The sequence below is a fragment of the Lytechinus variegatus genome, chromosome 3, assembly GCF_018143015.1.
Source record: "Lytechinus variegatus isolate NC3 chromosome 3, Lvar_3.0, whole genome shotgun sequence".
NCBI lineage: Eukaryota > Metazoa > Echinodermata > Echinoidea > Temnopleuroida > Toxopneustidae > Lytechinus > Lytechinus variegatus.
In genome coordinates this window covers 55,838,031-55,857,408 of record NC_054742.1, presented here as the reverse complement: position 1 = coordinate 55,857,408, position 19,378 = coordinate 55,838,031, and the positions used below count along the sequence as shown (strand labels likewise).

At 34.8% G+C, this 19,378-nt stretch overlaps 1 protein-coding gene across 2 annotated transcripts; it reads left to right on the top strand.

Moving 5' to 3' along the window:
* Window positions 1-1,018: 1,018 nt before the first annotated feature.
* Window positions 1,019-15,847, top strand: LOC121411430 (zinc finger MYND domain-containing protein 10-like). 2 transcript variants are annotated; one of them, XM_041604162.1, is made up of 12 exons: window positions 1,019-1,207; window positions 2,496-2,604; window positions 3,406-3,573; window positions 4,215-4,294; window positions 4,819-4,897; window positions 6,438-6,526; window positions 8,059-8,159; window positions 8,779-8,951; window positions 9,507-9,632; window positions 11,581-11,717; window positions 13,043-13,168; window positions 14,460-15,847. In XM_041604162.1, exons 1-12 carry the CDS (start codon window positions 1,104-1,106, stop codon window positions 14,554-14,556), a joined length of 1,389 nt encoding a protein of 462 aa, XP_041460096.1. In that variant the 5' UTR covers window positions 1,019-1,103; the 3' UTR covers window positions 14,557-15,847. The 2 variants fall into 2 exon arrangements, 1 of the variants encoding a protein (XP_041460096.1); XR_005969466.1 differs by having other exon boundaries at window positions 1,020-1,207; window positions 11,581-11,701; window positions 14,460-14,487.
* The last annotated feature ends 3,531 nt before the right edge of the window (window positions 15,848-19,378 follow it).

Sequence of the window (19,378 nt, the reverse complement as noted above, 5' to 3'; positions counted from 1 at the left end):
CGTGTTTTAATATTTGTTGTCTTTTCAGTTCAAATTAGAGTAGTAGTATGGTATTTATTCAATGAAAACTGGCAAAACAGTCCAAAGACTGAAAAATCCAGTGCACAGTATAAACAAAGGCAAAGTACAATATTATAAAGATGAAATAAAGAGAGAAAACAAGATACATATAATGCAGGAAAAGACTGAAGGGGGATAGGGTGAAATATTTAGAGAGAGAAAGATGGAGAGGGAGAGAATGGCAGGGAGAGAGAGGCAGTGGGATGGGAAATGAGTGGAAAATCTGCTACGGGGGGGGGGGGGGGAGATGGAGAAGGGGAGGGCAGATGGAGACAGAGGTAGTGGAGTGGATGAGCCATGAGAGGAACATCAACAGAGAAGACAGGGAAGGTGGAGGGAGAGAGAGAGAGGAAGTGGGGTGGGGCGAGGGTGGAAAAGTCTATACAGCAAGAGAATGTTTATTGGGGTGACATTCTGATTCAGGAATTGGGTGACTGGTTTGTGAAATATGAATGAAATTATGAAGTTTAAATAAAGCCCCAAAACTTGACAAATATTCCAGTAAATACAAATATTTTCATAGTTCTATAACACAATTTTAATTTTCAGGGGCCACAGAACCTGCTTGGGAGGGGGGGGGGCTGGAGTTGGGGTATATCAAGGATATGTTTATTTGTTTGAAATATTTAGTACATATCTACTAAATTTAGATCAAGAGAAAATATATGATTGTCAAAAATATATATATATTTACAATATTGCAAAGTGCGTGGTTTGTGACATGATCAGACAGGAAGATGGATCCGCAATGGATATAATGTTAGATGTCTGGGGACATGGGTCATGACATACAGATGTATACTAAGTGTTATTAGTATACATCTCTATGGGTCATGGTCATAGGAAAAAGAAACCATTGGGATCCTTCGGTATGCACATTGCCTTGCTATGTGCCTGGACTGGCGGTCCGGCCTCCGCGCGGCGCGCCCCGGCCGGCGCGGCCGCATCGACACATATCGGACGTGAGTTGTCGTTGTCAGGGACGCTGTACTCAGGGATCGAGCCATCGAGATTTAGACTACCGTGTTTTTTTCCGATAAAAAATGGCAAATAATGATTCATCTAGACAAGTTCTTCTTTCAGTTGAGGCTGAGGCATACGTTGAATCACTTGAAACATTCCGCGTCCAAGATATAGGTAGCAGCAAGTGAGTAAAATACCGTAATTATTAAATCAAACAGCACAGACGAATCCAAATTTTTTTCCTGTCCCACACGTTCAATTTCATGTTAGCTTAATAGCTATCCCCCATCCGTAGCTAGTCCACCACAATTTCTTTAAAATTACTGAAAGGTTTCATATGATTTCGTCTGTTTATTCTCTTTTATTCTGAAGAGTAATCTATACCTAGATCTAAGACTAGGTGTTGAAAAAATTTCTCATCCATTTATTAAAAGTTGTATGACTATGACATTATGAGCAAAATATGATGTCGATATGTTGATGATTGATGCCTTGATTTTCATAGTCTGACTCTGACACTCTGTGTCATAGACACTGACACTATGTCTATGAGTGATCAGAAAAGTATGTGCTTCTAAAAATATTTGATTTTGCCCAGAATGAACCAATTTTTGGTTTTGAATGGGTCCAAAAATATGGATCATTTTCAAAACTAGAACTTGAAGTGATGAAGTTTCGATGTAGCGTATGACAGTACATGTATTAGACCTGCGCAGGGAATCGCCCTATGCATACTGAAGGCTTGCATGATAAAGTTCATGGATTTTCGCTTATGCATGGTGCAATGTTTACACACGAAATATGTGACTTTACGTACGTGCCCGCATCGAGCAACGTACAGTTAAACAAGGTACAAATTCTATATATTTATTGGCATAAAAAATGATCTATTTTGCTACTTTTTCAGAAGTTATGTGAAATTTCTGTAACTTTAAAGTAATTTTTATTATTTTTTAGGATGTATTTTTCATGAAAAATTAACAGCTTTTTAAATCTAATGGTCCTACCTACTGAAGGAAAGCTTGTATTTATGAAAATATTAGCCAAAGATCATTAATATTTTATCACCTTTTTGGGCAGAGCCATCACATTACTGAAATTCCAGATATAAAAACTAAATGATGCAATGCTCGGCGTCTGTGCACTTAAAATTTGTTGTTGATTGTATTGTTTTCTTTCATATTCGTTGGCTTTTGTCACCCGTAACTTACACTCCAAAACATATGATACGGGATGTTAGTACCCATAATTTTTTGTAAAGTGAAAATTTGAATGCATCCAAGACTGACTGAAAGAGATTGCTTTATTATTAAAGAACATTTACACTCTCTTGCTACCCCTATCCCTGGCATTTTTTTAAAAACCTTTTTCATTATTTCTCTATGTACGTATACATTGCAAGATAATCCATGTTTCTTAATTTCTTAGTTTCACTTAATTTCTTCATTTCACTCTTCTCTATACATATATAGATGGATGAAACAACATGAATATTTAGAGAAACTCAACATGCAAGCTGTGCTTCATGCTTCAAGCAACCAAGATGAATTTGTCAAAGAGATGCTTTTATCACATGAAAAGGTCAGACAAGTAAAAATAGCAATTATTCATTTCTTCTGAATTTTAAGGCAGGTAATCTGAACTCTGGTTTAATGTTGTTGCTTACCTACCGATGGCTAGCCAATTATAACACAACAGGGAAGTTCAATTTATGGTGCACAGTTGATTTCATAACTGCCTGGGAATAATAAGATATATTTCTTCACCATTAAAACATGTGGATAATATAAACAAAATTTTGACATTTTGATTTCCCATAATTGTAGCAGTTAGACCACTGCCTATTGAAATGAAACTGGACTTCAACCAGTCTATTACTCACTTAATTTTTCTGTCATGCAATACATTATTTTTTGTAGTAATATCCTGTTTTTATTATTTTTAACTCAATTCATTTAAAGTACTTTATATATTCCATTATATTTCAGAAGTTTTAAATGAACTTGCTATATCTAGGTTCAAAATTCTTTGTTGTTTTTTTAATTTGATAGTGTTACTGCTTTTCATTTGTTTTGTTGATGTTATAGATGAAATGAATTTTCAATTTGTTTAAAAGAATAAAATGCAGTAGAGGAAGGACTTAGTTACTACGTTTAGGTTCAAAATGGTTAAATTTTGCTTTTTGATTTTACTCTGGTAGGACACCTAAAATTATTTGAAACATTGGTAAAATGCATTTACATTTTTTTTAAGCTCACAACTGAAATGTATCTATCTATGTTAAGAGGAAAGGCATATTATGATATTTTCATATTCAGTTTTGTATATTGGTATTCTACTACCTGTGGTAAACCAAAGGGTATTTTGTCTTTTTATTTCCAGATACCTGTTGTGATTCAAGAACTACTTGCTCTTGAAGTTTGGAAGCAGAATGTTTTTTCTGTCATTCAGAGAATGGACTTTGAACCCAAAACAACCTTTCCTCTCTACATGGCTTTGTACCACGAGGCCACACTCTCAAACTTGTTGGAAACAATTCTATTTCATAAGGTGAGTTTTATGGAGTTGATGGAGTCATGTACCCACATGAATAAATAGGAGTAGATTATTTATTATGTAGGCCTTTATTATGAAAATTATTAGTTAATCAATTATTGTTTACTGTATATTATAAAAATGAATGGAAGTGTTGATGGTAAATTAAAGAATAAGAAAAATAAGAATATGGGGGGGGGGGGAAGTGGCCGAGTTTATACTGCAATCTCAATAAATGATGTTACATTAACAATATTTATTTCAAGGTTTTAGGTTTTGGGGGCTAAATTGTCTTTTGTAAACATATGCACCTTCTTTATTTATTATTCAGTGTTTTAAATTGTAATGCACTCTTGAACCATTGTAAGTAAGTAGTAGAGGTAGAGTAATAGTAGTAGCAGAAGTAGTTTAGGTCACAAAAGTTTCGTTTAAGAATTGTGTAAAACTTTTACCAGTACATGCTGAAGCCTTTGAAAAAAAAATCAACTTAGATTTTCATTCTTACATTATACGGTAGGCCTGCTTGCTGCGATTACAAACAGTGATCTTGAAACACAGTTTAGTTTCCATCATGTTGCTTTTTAAGAACCATGATGATTTTTTATTTTATTTTTTTTTGCAATATAAACTGGATACTTTTTACCTTTCTGACACAGGAACCATGTGAAGCTGCTGAAGAATGCATTTTAGATCTGGTTGATTACTGTCATCGTAAAATCACTGATCTCATTGCAAGGTATATTATGTAAAGCAGTCTGGACAAGAATTTAATTTGTAGCCTTTTTCTCTTCAAATTGGCAACATTAGCATTTATCTTTCATCGGTGCATTTCTTTTCTCGAAAAGGTCTTTGTGTTAGAAATGGATAAAGATTTGATGAGATTATTGTCCTTACAGATTTGAAAAATTAATAATTTGCTATTGAATTAAAGCTGAATTTTAGGTTTCAAATGTTTTTTTTTTGCCCATTTAGGATTGTGGTAGTAGCTAGTCATAGGAATCAAGAAAGTACATTTACATTTCACCAATACTACTTTTGGTGATTATTAATTACCATGGAATTAAAAGCACTATTCAGTATTCAAGGTTTAGAAATTGCAATTGAGAAAATAGATTTACTTTTGACTAATACTAATTTCAATGATGATCTTGTTTATAATTTTACTTCCCACGGATTTAAAGACACTGATGGATTAAACAGTTTCAGTTTCACTAGATTTTCTATAAAGTCGTTTAACTTATTTGATCGATTTTTATGTAGGCAAGAAGAGAATAGTGATAAAGAAGAAGCAGATCTTCCTCAGGATGGCAAATCAATAGATGAATCATCTGCGATGGAGGTATGTTGTTCTTAGGGGAGGCACCAGGGGGGGGGGGGTGAGTCGGTCAGGGAGGCCACTGCCTCATATGATTTGTCAAGTTATTAAATAAAAATGGGGGAAATGAGGGAATGAAAAACAGGAGAAAGAGAGAAGAGCTTAATAGAGAGATTTGGCATTGTTTAATATCCTATTACTCAATTGAGAATAAAAATATGTCACCTTTAGGTTGTTTTGCCCCACCCCCTATTGAATAACCCAGGTTGCCCTTGCCCCTGGTTGTTATATCTAATTTCATTAAAAGATTAAAAGAAATAGTTCTGAATTTCTTGATGTATGCCATCATGTCTGTCATAGGGGAAAAACTTAAAGGACAAGTCTACCCCAACAAAAAATTGATTTGAATAAAAAGAGAAAAATTCAACAAGCATAACACTGAAAACTTCATCAAAATCGGATTTAAAATAAGAAAGTTATGGCATTTTAAAAGTTTTCAACAAAATAGTTATATGAACGAGCCAGTTACATCCAAATGAGAGAGTTGATGACATCACTCACTCACTATTTCTTTTGTATTTCATTATATGAAATATGAAATTTTTTTTTCTCATCATTATCATGTGAAATGAAGTTTCATTCCTCCCTGAACACGTGGAATTCCATTATTTTAACATTTTGTGCTTCAGGCAAGGAGGTCCTAATCGTCAAATTCTTAAAAATCGAAATATTGCATAATTCAAACAATAAAAACAAAAGAAATAGTGAGTGACATCATCGACTCTCTCATTTGGATGTAACTGGCTCGTTCATATAACTATTTTGTTGAAAATAAGCGAAACTTTGAAATGTCATAACTTTCTTATTTTACATCCAATTTTGATGAAATTTTCAGCATTGTGCTTGTCTGATTTTTCTCTATTGATTCAAATCAACATTTTTCCGAGGTGGACTTGACCTTTAATAAAAACCTTTCTGGGGACTATTTTTAACTCGCTAGACAAGATTTGCTACATAATATACATTGGATGCTTTGGGAATTTCCAGGGCAATTTTGGGCATCATGGGGGCAAATTTCGCAGGCACCCCATGTAATTATGATTATTTCTAACAGTATATGTGAACTTCTACCACAAAATAACCACTAAATCACAAATTTGTCTTTCCTTAATTTAGCTTAACTGGAGAGCAAAGAATTATAGTCTTGATATAACTCGCCATGACTTGATCCTTTGAATAATGCTGAGAATGTCCCAAAAAATTCAGATATTTTGCTTTAAAAAATGCTGCTCATTAATGAAATCACTCAACCATATCAACCTCATATTAATTTCCCAGTGCAAAAAGATATGTTTATTCAAACATCCTTATACTTGATTCATTTATAGGGCATGACACAGAACTCTGCAATTCTATCATGCAGATATTCAAAACAGTGTAGCAACATGGAAATGGCATATGGAAATGGCCTAATTTCAGTTCCTATAAATCATTTACTTAATCATTACTCTCAGTTTCTGCATAGTAACACATTTTAATGATAAATTGCCTTTTGTGTTTTCAGGAATTAAGGAGACAGCAGCGTAAGATCCAGTTTGACGTGAGCATCAAGGCAATATCCATATTTAGATACATCACTGACAATCTATCCAGGTATGGAGGGAGAAACATTTTTTCTTTTTTATGATATTTTTTAAGCGTGTCTGTGTCTTCGCTTTAAGGAAAATTGACGAAGGAATGAATTAAAAGGTTGGAAAATGCACATTGTGTTGCTAGATCTGACTAGGTAATCTCATTTTCAACAAACCAGGGGTGGTATTCTGGAACCTTGTCATAACTTTTGTCATAAATTTTGTCATTTCTCTCCGAGATATGACACCGCTATGATTGTCACAAATCGGTATTCTGAACATTGTCTTTTCCCTGTCATATCTCTCAAAGTTCCCGCCCATCTTTTCGGAAGCAATCCAATCAAAATCATCGTTAGTTCCCAGTGGGAGCCCTTCTAGCCAATAGGAAGGCCCCGTTACAGGTAGGGCGTATCCCCACTGCAGTTGCTGGCATCGCGCAACTACGCGAATATTGATGCGCTTAATTACAAAGAGAGACACGGAGCTGTGAAGGATTTTAGAGGAGAAGTAGAAAAAGAAGGAAAAACAGAGAAAAAGAGGAGGAATTAATATGTAGGGCCTAACTAATTGTAGCATGAAAAAATAATTTTGAAAATTGTCATGGATGATGAGTGAAACTACTACCACAATCTAATCTAAATAATATCATTATATGCTTGACATTTAGTCGGCAGGGTATCGGAATATTTGGTACTAAAAGATATGACAAAATTTATGACTGCTACCCCCTGTCATAACTTTTGTCATATCTTTTGCTTGAATAAAAGGATTACGCGCATTGAAAGCCGCGTAATTTTGGTGCGCGCTAAAGAGAAGAGACGAAATTTATGACAATTTTTGTGACAAAAGTTATGACATCCACCAGAATACCGATTTTGTCATATCTCTGAGATAAGATAAAATACAGAGATAAGACAATGTTCAGAATACCGCCCCAGGATTAGATCATTTGAAAATGAATAGAAAAGTCAAGAGAGTTCCACACCCATCATAATACACTGTTGTTAGCTTGGTATAGGTGTCATTACTTCATGACATTTAGAAACTGAAACAGAAATAATGATCATATTGATATTTTTAGGGGACTTGATAGGGATGTTTTAAATTGTGCGGGTAGGCTGAATGACATTAAAATAACACATTTATGAACTAAAAAAAGAAATGGCTTTCTAGAAATATTCATAATTGACTAGCTAGATCAACAATCATGCCAGAAAATTCCTTAATTGGTTTGAAGACTTTTGAATGATTTTTATTCTTAAAATACCTTCATTTATTAAAGAGATGTTGTGGCGTGGTGGATAAGTCTCTGGACTTTAAATCACAAGGTTCAAATCCCACTACAATCTAGTTCATTGGCAAGACGTTTTATCTACATTTGCCACTCTCCACCCAGTTGTAGTAAATGGGAAGTCAGTTGGAAGAAATTCCTTGAATGCTCGAGCACTCAATCAGAGTAGCCGTGCTAATGTAATGGTAATTGTATTAAGTGTTATATAAATATAAATGTTGCGTATTGTTATATTAATACTGATCTTCAATTTAATACTGCAGTCTTTCACTGAGTGTGACAACAAGAATCTTAAATACCCTGGATCTACCCAGCCTCCTAGTACAGCTTGTCGACGATCCACCATGGACAAAATACAAAGATGGTATGTCCATTACTATTAATATCATTATTTATTTGGGCATCACCTGTGTGTGGGAAGGGAAAAGCAAAATGAATCCTTGTGGACTTTTGGTCTCTCCTTCCAATAGAGTACAGAAGTGTGATGTCATCAATTTTCCCTTTTTGCATTTCAGCGTTGTTTTATACTACATTTTGGTGGAGCATGATGAAATACATCCAAAACCCAAATTTGGGGGAATCAGTCCATGGGGGCCTTAGATATGACCTCATGAATACATAATTAGCCCCATTAGAACCAACCCAATAATACGTTGATTTCAGTGGGGCTAATTATATATTCACGAGGTCATATCTAAGGCCCCCATGGACCTATTCCCACTAAATTTGGGTTTTGGAGGTATTTCATCATACTCGACCAAAATATGGTATCAAACACGCTGAAAAAAATTGTGACGTCATCACTTCGGTATGACTGATTGGAGCTGTTCAGGTGGCCTACACTTCCACCTGGTATGATATGCAATTGGAAATAACAAAAGATTTCTATATTTTGTCCTCTGTATTGCATGTTCCATTTGGTTGACAAAAAATACATTTTCCCCCATCAATATGTTATTGAATATGTATTGTTATATCAACAGGAAAGTTGACCAAGTACATAGACAACAAGTGGCAAGAGGTAGCCCCTGGTGACAGGCTTCAGTTGACTAAACTTGAGGGGCAGGTCTGGATTGCTCTTTACAACCTCCTCATGGGACCAGATTGTCAGCAGAAATATGCGTTCAATCCACACAACAAGGCCCAAATACTCAAGGTACCATATAGGTCCCTGGTGGACAAGAATTTTAGATTTTTGCAAAAAATATATAACATTTTTTTTACCAAATAATTGGTTGTGTGATGTCAAGTCAGGGAGTAATCAAACTTTGTTTCACATTGTTATAAGAAGAAAATTTGCATATTTCATGTTTCAAAGAATACAAAGAAATAGTGATTGGGTGATGTCATTGGTTTCCCTATTTGAATACTGACTGTGATTTTCATATAACTGTTTTGTGAAATTGAGAAAAAATTGAAATGCCTATTAAACTCTGTTATTTTGTTTTCTGTTATTCCACTAAGAAGAAATTTCAGCATTAACCATGTTTAATTCTTTGTACTTTTATTCTAATTTTTGTTTGGTGTTTTCATCTCCTTTAGGAAATATTTAAGAAATATACTGTAACAATATTGAAGACTTTCAAATCTAAATTAAAGTCTTGTCTAATCTTGTCTTGTCTAATATAATCTGTTCTTTAATCTATGAATATCATATATAAATACTTATCATGCTTCATATTATCATTGTCATTATGTATTTTTATTACAGTTACGATCACATCTGACAGAAGTGTTGCTAGATCAGATACCAAGTTTGTGTGATCTCCAACGTTACCTTAGCAACCTCTCCATGATGGAGCCCCCAGCAGCTCAGACAGGCCTAGTTTTAGAACAGGTAAGATTAGTGGTTCAACCCCTATAGTAAACTAACAATTTGAACCCTCCACCTGTCAAAAATTTATGAGTGATAAACTTGATTGATAGTCAAATTGATTTAGTGAAATTAATAATAGACCAAGCGAATATAAGCCTTAACATACACATTTTAAATTGTGTAAGAAGATGTATGAATTGACAGAAGGCTTTAATTCTGTGATATCTAAAAAGGGAGTCTGCCCCCCCCCCCCCCTTGAAAAAAACACAAATGACTTACTGAAAAAATGAATAAAAATAAATGAATAATTACAATTTCAGGGATTGAAAACAATATGGATTTAAATTAAAGATTTCTAGTAGATCTTATGCATGTGATGTCATAATATAGCGGTCTCCCTCAGAGGCTATAGGAGAACACAGGTAAACAGAGTTGTATGTGATGCCAAGCTGCAGATAACCAGTGCATGCAAGGCATTGGTTTCAGCCTCTTATATGTTGGCACGATGATGTCAATTGCATATGGTCTATTCTCTCAATCAAAACAAAATAAATTAGAGAGAATTTAAGAACATTTATTTAATTCAAGGAGTAATGGATATTGATTGCATCTCATTTTCATTTGATGTTGGTTTTTTTTGTCTCACCTGCGAAGCAAAGTGAGACTATAGGCGCCGCTTTTCCGACGGCGACGGCGGCGGCGGCGGCGTCAACATCAAATCTTAACCTGAGGTTAAGTTTTTGAAATGACATCATAACTTAGAAAGTATATGGACCTAGTTAATAAAACTTGGCCATAAGGTTAATCAAGTATTACTGAACATCCTATTAGAGTTTCATGTCACATGACCAAGGTCAAAGGTCATTTAGGGTCAATGAACTTAGACCATGTTGGAGGAATCAACATCGAAATCTTAACCTGAGGTTAAGTTTTTGAAATGTCATCATAACTTAGAAAATATATGGATCTAGTTCATGAAACTTGGACATAAGGTTAATCAAGTATCACTGAACATCCTGCATGAGTTTCACGTCACATGACCAAGGTCAAAGGTCATTTAGGGTCAATGAACTTTGGCCAAATTGGGGATATCTGTTGAATTCCCATCATAACTTTGAAAGTTTATGGATCTGATTCATGAAACTTGGACATAATAGTAATCAAGCATCACTGAACATTTTGTGCAAGTTTCAGGTCACATGATCAAGGTCAAAGGTCATTTAGGGTCAATGAACTTTGGCCGAATTGGGGATATCTGTTGAATTCCCATCATAACTTTGAAAGTTTATGGATCTGATTCATGAAACTTGGACATAATAGTAATCAAGCATCACTGAACATTTTGTGCAAGTTTCAGGTCTCATGATTAAGGTCAAAGGTCATTTAGGGTCAATGAACTTTGGCCGAATCAGGGGTGTCTGTTGAATTACCATCATAACTTTGAAAGTTTATTGGTCTAGTTCATTAAACTTGGACATTAGAGTAATCAAGTATCACTGAACATCCTGTGTGTGTTTCAGGTCACATGTCCAAGGTCAAAGGTCAATGAACTTTGGCCGAATTGGGTGTATCTGTTGAATTACCATCATAACTTTGAAAGTTTATGGATCTGATTCATGAAACTTGTACATAAGAGTAATCAAGTATCACTGAACATCCTGTTCCAGTTTCAGGTCACATGATCAAGGTCAAAGGTCATGTAAGGTCAATGAACTTTGGCCATGTTGGGTTTTTTGTTGAATAACCATCATATCTCTGTAAGTTTTGGTCTAGTTCATAAAAGAGGACATAAGAGTAACCATGTATCACTGAACATCTGTGCGAGTTAGAGTAGTATGCAAAGTCAGCACTGCTGCTATATTGAACCGCGTGATGCAGGTGAGACGGCCAGAGGCATTCCACTTGTTTGGTTTATATATGTATGACTAAAAATAAACCAGAAAAGAAAACTTTTTTACACTCAATGTAGGTTCCAGAAATCCGAGAGAGACTTCTAAAAGAGAATGAAGGCAAGTGGAAGGCTATTGCCAAGCATCAAGTCAAGAACTTCTTTAATTCCTCTGCCCAATCAATGAGGGACCAAGCAAAATGTAAGTTTCGATGGATGTCATGACTATTTGCTGCGAACTGATAAATTATGGTGAACCCTATATCCCTGTAGCTGGCTACCAAAGAAGATAATTTTCATCCGTGACATTATCTCCAGTATTATTTGGTGAAGTTTCCCTAAAGTAATTGTAATTCCTTGAATCTTTTTTTATTGATGACAGTGTAAGGGATGTTTGGATGGTAATTTTCCCCTTTGAGTTTGTGAATTTGCCTGTTTTTTATTTTTTAATAACATTTATTACCCAAAAAGGGCTTCCATGATTGACAAATCTCATAAATATATTTTTAACCTCTTTAAGAGGATAAAATATTTGGCAAGAGGGTTCAAAGTTTTCCCTATATATTATACTTTTACACATTCTACAAAGTCTTCTTTATGGATGTCAGAGGTGTACAGATGGGGGGGCTTGGGCCCTCCAAAAATTTCCATGACCAAAAAAGACAAAAATTGAAAGGAGAAAAAAAAAGTGAAGGAGAAGGTTGAAATATAACGATAATTGTTGAATATGACATTAAAAACCTATCACAAAATTAGGTTTTCCTTTTAAAAGGCCAATATTTTTGCTCGCTCACAGCTTTTTAAAGGGGAATGAAACCATTAGAACAAATAGGCTTGTGTAGAAACAGAAAAATAAAAGAATAAGAATAAAGAAAGTTTGAGAAAAATCGGACAAATAGTGAGAAAGTTATGAGCATTTGAATATGCAGTCACTAATGCTATGGAGATCCTCACATTGGCAATGCGACAAGCATGTGTGATGTCACTGATGAACAACTTTCCCTTTGGTGGACTATAAAATACCCTCAAAATGTCTCTTTTTGCTTTTTCTTATGATGATACAAACTCTTTATCCATGATGTATTCTTAAAAAATATGTATTACATGCCCTCATGTAGAAAGAACACATGATTTATGGATAGATGTGATAAAAGAGGCAATTCAAGTGAAATATATACTTAAGTAATGGGGAGAGTTGTTCACAAGTGACATCACACATCTTTGTCGCATTGCCAATTTGCTATCTCCATAGCATTAGTGATCGCAATATTCAAATGCTCATAACTTTCTCATTATTTGTCCGATTTTTCTCAAACTTTCGTTGATCTGTTTCTTTGATTTTTCTGTTTTCACACAAGCTATCTTGTTCCAAAGGTTTCATTCTCCTTTAAGGAATTTTCCCCACATACACCATGTTGTACCTCCTAAATTTGTTTTGCTCATTACGGCACAGATGGATATATACAATAAATGCATTGTGTTTTATGAGTTAATATATAATAAGTTTCAATTTTACATATTATGTAAACATCTCTTTTTGTAGGTTCGCAGACATGTATAACTTCGATGTACTAGAGTCCTTGATAGCAGAACCACCAAAGTGTGCCCTCTGTGGTTCACCAGCTGACAAGAGATGTTCTCGCTGTCAGAATGAATGGTACTGCAGAAGGTCAGTACTGTTATATTAATCTAATAACAGTTATTAAAGATATAAAGTTATATTATTTCAGGAAGGTTTTACATAAAGGGGTGTGGTCATCCATTATCAACATATTCACAATCATTTCTTTCTTTTTGTCCTTACAAAAAATGTAAGTTAATATAGCTCTTTCCGGGTTACCAGCCCATCAGGGAAATCAGGGAAAATTGTTTTAGTTTTTCCAGTCAGGGAATTTGATAAAAAAAGATACTTAAAATCAGGGGAAAATGCCTCAAATGAGGGAAAAATCGGAAATTTGATCAGCCCAAAAGTCGAAAACATGTTAGTCAGTCAGACTCTGTTATATTGTTTTGCATATCAAAACAACATCCACTGAACGACTGGATATGGTGGTACTAATTAGTTTTACACTATTGTTTTTATACTGAAAATACATGTAATTCACTGCAACAACTTAGAAAACATGCGAAATCGGGAATGGGTTTAAAGAATTATCGGGGAATTTTTAAACTTCATCAGGGGAAAAATCAAGGAATTTTGTTTTCTTGAAAAGCTGGGAACCCTGTCTTTATGACTACATTATCCAATGACAAGTTGATGATAAATGATCTAGGGAGTATTTATTTTACTATCACTACATTACATCGTCCATGGTTTAGATAGTGGCAGCCTTGATCTTCTTTCTACATAATTCATTATTAATCCTAGTTATTAATGATCCATCATTTATCATTCTTGTTTATATTATACGTTTTCTATTCTCTTTGCGTTGATGGCTCAAGTAGAACCCTTTCAATAAACTCGACAACGATGTCTTCATATAGGGAAATTTGATATTTCATATTGTAAGATACACAAGATAACATTTCAGTGTTATGTTTCCCTTATCAAAATAGAAAAATCAAAGTATTTTTACTCTCAACTTTTTGCTGGGGTGACTCGTCATTTAAAAACACATGCTTTCTTGAAATATGCATCTTGGTGTGTTTATGTAATTTAGGTTTTTTCTCTTTCATGTCTCTATGTGTCACCAGACATGGTGGCTCAGTGGTAGAGTGCCCTCCTCATGAACGAGAGGTTATGGGTTCAATCCCATGCCATGCCATGTCATACCAAAGACTTGAAAGTTATGACCTGCCTTCTTGTCTGATAATAAACCAATTTTGAATGGGTCAATTTAATGCAGGCCCGCTTGGAGAACAGTTCATGAGAGCTGAAGTGGTTACCCTGGGTAAAAAAAAGAATTTTCATAATTATTATTATTATGTTAATGTTTATTTTATGTTTTATATCATTACAGAGAGTGTCAGGTCAAACACTACAGCAAACACAAGATAGCATGCAATCTCATGGTGGAAGCTGAACATAAACTCAAAGAAGTTTCATTAAACAGCTAGCATTCAAGAATCACAGACTCGCTATCACACAATGAACAATGGAACATGGAATATCTCATCTTTGGAGAGTGCATTTACAGTAACCACGGTAACAGATTATTCCCATCCACCGCTGTTGGAAGGGCAGCCAAAGGGGCCTGGTTATCTAATGCATTGACTACTGAATTCTGAAATTGCCATATGCTTTGTATGGAAGTGTCCATTTGCAGTTGTCAATAGAACTGCACTTAGGTGGAGACTAAGGCCGTGAATTTGAATATTACAAAGGAACATTACACCATGACGACGATGAAGATCGGTTCTTATATAACGCCGGTATCCGCCTCCGCTGGGCACTCATGGCGCTTGCTCAAAACTATAGGAAATGTCTCACAAACTTCAATGTCTTCATTCAGTTCAATTACTGTCCTTGTAGTGCTTTAATACAATTATGTCATTCTTGCGATTATGTTGGAGTGATGACGCTTATGCCATGTGATGCTGACATTGATTACCGGTAAAATGATTTTGTGCTCAAAGGATGACGTAGTGGTAATATTTGCATTCTTGGTGCCAAGCGCAGTGAGGAAGGGTGGTATAGTTCAAAAGAAATTGAATGAAATGTTTGATGAATACCACACTGAAATAAGTCATGTTCATACCAAACAAATCATTGAAATTCATTCAAATACTACTATTCTTATAAATTTATTGCAAAATGCAGTGTATCTTTTGACATGCTTTTACAACAGGATTTAAAATATGTTTTTGGTGAATGAGTTTACAGCAAATACTTTATAAAATCTGAGCCTCACTTAACTTAAACATTATATTTAGTACTGTAAGAATTACTTAACCAATGTGAAAAAAGTCTTTCTCTATAGGCCTACTGTTTGTTGAAGGTTGAGAATAAATAAAATCATTCATCTGAAAATCAGTATTTACAATTATAAGTATATGGTTTGCCACATAGCTATAAAGTAGAAAGCCTAAACAGATAGCCAAGTGTGATTGGTCCATAGCGCATCATATGATATGATCGAAATCTGTTTATTTTCCTAGCCAGTCACCATTGATAAAAATATTTACCAGATGGTCAAATGAATATATTTTTCTAAGTGTATGGCGCCCTCTTGGAGAATAAATGTTGCCAATGCATGTCTAATCAATTGTATAAGTTGGCTCAGAAGAGATAAGTTATTTCCAATTCCTTGTTGGTAGAGTTCACTTATGGTGTGTGAATGATGATATTTAATATTTCAAATATATTCTTGTGGTTTCACTGCCCCTTTATTTGTAATAAAGTTCAATTCATTGTAAACTGGAATTTCAGGTGGTATTTCTTTTACAAAGACCTCATCAATAAATTCACAAATAAATTTAATAGATGATTCTTACATAACCATAATGGATTTTAAAGTCTAATAAAGTCATGTTGATTGTGAGGATAAAAAACAAGTGAAATTCATTCTTGGCTGTGTAAGATTCTACACCCCCTACACTCATAAATAATATAAAAAAAAAACTCACCAGCTTCCTAGTGCTTGATGCAGAAATAGATAAGACCTCCAATTCATGATGTCTGTTAACAACAGAAGTGCAAAATATATAAATGAAGAATGCAAAGGTCACACTGCAATGATGACGACGCCCATGAGGCCTCAACCCAAAATGCATTGCGATGAGTTTGAGTGAAGTGTTCTCCAAAGTAATATTGCACAAATACTACTTGGACAGCACAAGGGATGGGTGTTTTAGGGATAGAAATCAAAATGATTTAGCTAAAAGTCAGTTCTGATGATGATGCAAAATATGACCAAGATAATCCAATGTGCAATAATCCACAACTGTTGAAGTTGTTCTTGCTGCATTGAGAGAAAATAAGGACTCCTTGTAATTGTACACATCCACATTTGATGAAGACTTACTACTGAGTGCAGTAAAGTATAATTTTATGGGGTTTTCTCATGCTTAATTCTAACTGGTTCCTTGTTGCTATGTGAGGAAAACACCTTGTAACAGTAGCAAAAGAAAGTGAGGTGAAGCATTCCTTGGATGTAAATGAGTACAAGAATGAATTCTTTACTACTACTTAATAGCAATTATGTCTAGACCAATGGCACAAAAGAATCAAGTTGAATAGAACAAAAGAATAAGATTGTGAATCACCTGTCCTGTGTATGATCAAATTGATGTTCAAGCTCTGATACAAGGTAATTGGTGACTGATAAATTACACTTGTTGGTGGGTGGTGTTTCACAAAGCTGTTTAAGTTACTCATGACTTTATTTACGACTGGAGACCAATTTTAGCTCCATGACATTTGCTCTGGCGACAATTGCTGCGATGGAAAATCTACATGTTAATTAAGTTAAGGATAAAACGAAATCTCCATAACTAAGTAAACCAAATCTTTATCTTTACATTATTCTGAAAACTCTATTGCAATCCTATGCCCTCTAAGATTTTGTTGCTAGATCAGATTTTCAGTCATTCTAATTCCGTAAATCCCATCAGCTAAAGTTAACATCCAATTTGTCTATAAGAATTATTATTGATAAGAAGCATCAGAATGCAAAGTTTATTTGTCAAATTTTGGTGAAAATAGAAGAAAATTCAAATGCATTATTAAATGATAATAGCTGGATTTATAAAGCCCTTTTTGCCTGAGAATACAAAGTGCTATTATTAATACCCCTGCTTTAGCTGTGCCTCCATATAGGCCCTAACGCATTCAAGGAATTTCTTCCTACCAGGTACCCATTCACCTCACCTGGGTTGAGTGCAGCCTAACGTGGTAAATTTCTTGCTGAAGGAAAACACACCTGGCTAGGAATCGAACCCAGTCCCGCAGATTGAAAGACGAGGGTCATAACCACTACACCATGACAGCCCCACATAATATTGATGTGTTGTTTTAAAACAAATACTGTAAAATTTGGGGTATCTTTCTTCACAAGATTTGGTCACCAGTTGTGCATCATTTAAAATGGCTTTATGAGATGCTTCCCTGATCAGGGTCCCTTTAACACAAAGTTAGCGATTAATGAAACAGCCTATCAAGACCATTGTTGCATATCCTTTTGCTGAGTAGACTGACTAGGAACCAATTAGAATTGTTCTTTCAAATGAACCATTATTCACTAACCTTTGTGTTAACACGATCCCCTGGAATTAAATCACAATGAATTAAAATACAATAGAAGATAATGACAATTGGCAAGACATAAAAAAAACACGATGACAATGCTTATTCAAAATCTAGCACATTTTCTTTTTATTCACAATATTTATTACAAAGTCAAGATGACCAGCATCATGCTATTCAAGAGTTCAGTGGCCTGTAACATCTTTAAGCATCCTCATATTTTGAAGTTCAAAATACAAATGAAAATTATCAACAAAAATATACCTTTAGTTTTGCTACTTTACACATTTGCAGGATAAAAAGAGTAGTATATCAAGACTAGAATGTGGATTACATTTGCTGCATATTGGACACCACACAACAACTACAAGCTACACATAAATACAGTATAAATGTGATTATACAGCTTCAGGGCATAAAAAAAAACTAACTAACTCACATGAGATACAGTGTACCAGTATTTGAGATAATCCATGAAAAAATAATTTGTCTATCTCAATATCAATTTTTTTAATTGTGGACATAATGCATATTGGATTGAAGAAAGTAAAAATATAAATAGGCACAATGGATTTAAAATCAAATGCATTCTGAAGATTTTGATTATCCCTCTTTAAATGCATATGAACACTCACAATTCCCCCTTGTAGAAGGATTGACAGAATCTTAACGAAGAAGTGATATCACTGGATATTTTCTGACCTGTGGTCATTAATAGTATTCAATAATATTACGCTTTCATATGGCGCTTAATACATCGGAACGATGTGTCTAAGCACTTTACAGATATATTATTACATCAGTCATGGGATTCAATCAGTCATTCCCGCACACAATATATGCACATCCTCCACTCCCTGGGGAGTATTCCAGTCAGTCGCCGTTGAGGCGCACACAGTACCATGACCCTCTGTTTACAAGGCGTGAGTCAAAACCACTACACCACAGCTCTTCCACATTATACTTATCCTGTTATACAAAGAAAGGTAGTAAAGGGGTGAACAGTGGGGGGGGGGTCATATTGACCCTCAAATCTGTCCAAATGAAAACGGTATAATTGTAGTTAAAATATATGACATGTGTGCAATATATTCATTATATAAAGTACATGTATGAAAAACAGGGAAAAGGAAGGATACTTCAGATTCTTGACTTTGTAATTATTGCTCGGAAAACGATTAAGAGATAGAAAAGAATGTAATACTGAAATACTGAGGTGGATAGTACATAAAGTACAAACTATGTGTAATATATATGTACATATAAAATGAGGAGTTAATTCATTTAAATACATAATTTTCTGGTTTCATCACAGGAGCAGCACCACAAGATGGGGGCAGTAGGAGTGATTGCACGCCCAGTATGATTTTTCAACATTTAACAGAAAAACAGAGAAAAAATAAAGAAAGCAAGAATGATTATAAAGAGGAAGAATACGAGCTGCAAAACTCTGTACTACCCCTATAATGCAATTGGGGAAAATATGATTCCCCCTATACATCTCCTTGCCCCCACCCCCCCCCCCACAAAAAAAATCATCTAGTATAGAACAAGAATATCAAGAGCAGCTAGTTTGCCCCTACCTGATATTTCCTAAATTTACAAATCAAGAGTTTTCTTGAAAGATACTTGAACAGTACTACCACCATGGCATATGCTGTATTCCGGGCCCCGTTGCATAAAAGTTGCTTTTAT

Coding starts and splice junctions, on each gene's coding strand:
- LOC121411430 (XM_041604162.1), top strand. CDS start 1,104: ATGGCAAATAATGATTCATCTAGACAAGTTCTTCTTTCAGTTGAGGCT. Junction 2,605..3,405: donor TGCTTTTATCACATGAAAAG/GTCAGACAAGTA, acceptor TTTTATTTCCAG/ATACCTGTTGTGATTCAAGA. Junction 8,952..9,506: donor ACAAGGCCCAAATACTCAAG/GTACCATATAGG, acceptor TTTTTATTACAG/TTACGATCACATCTGACAGA.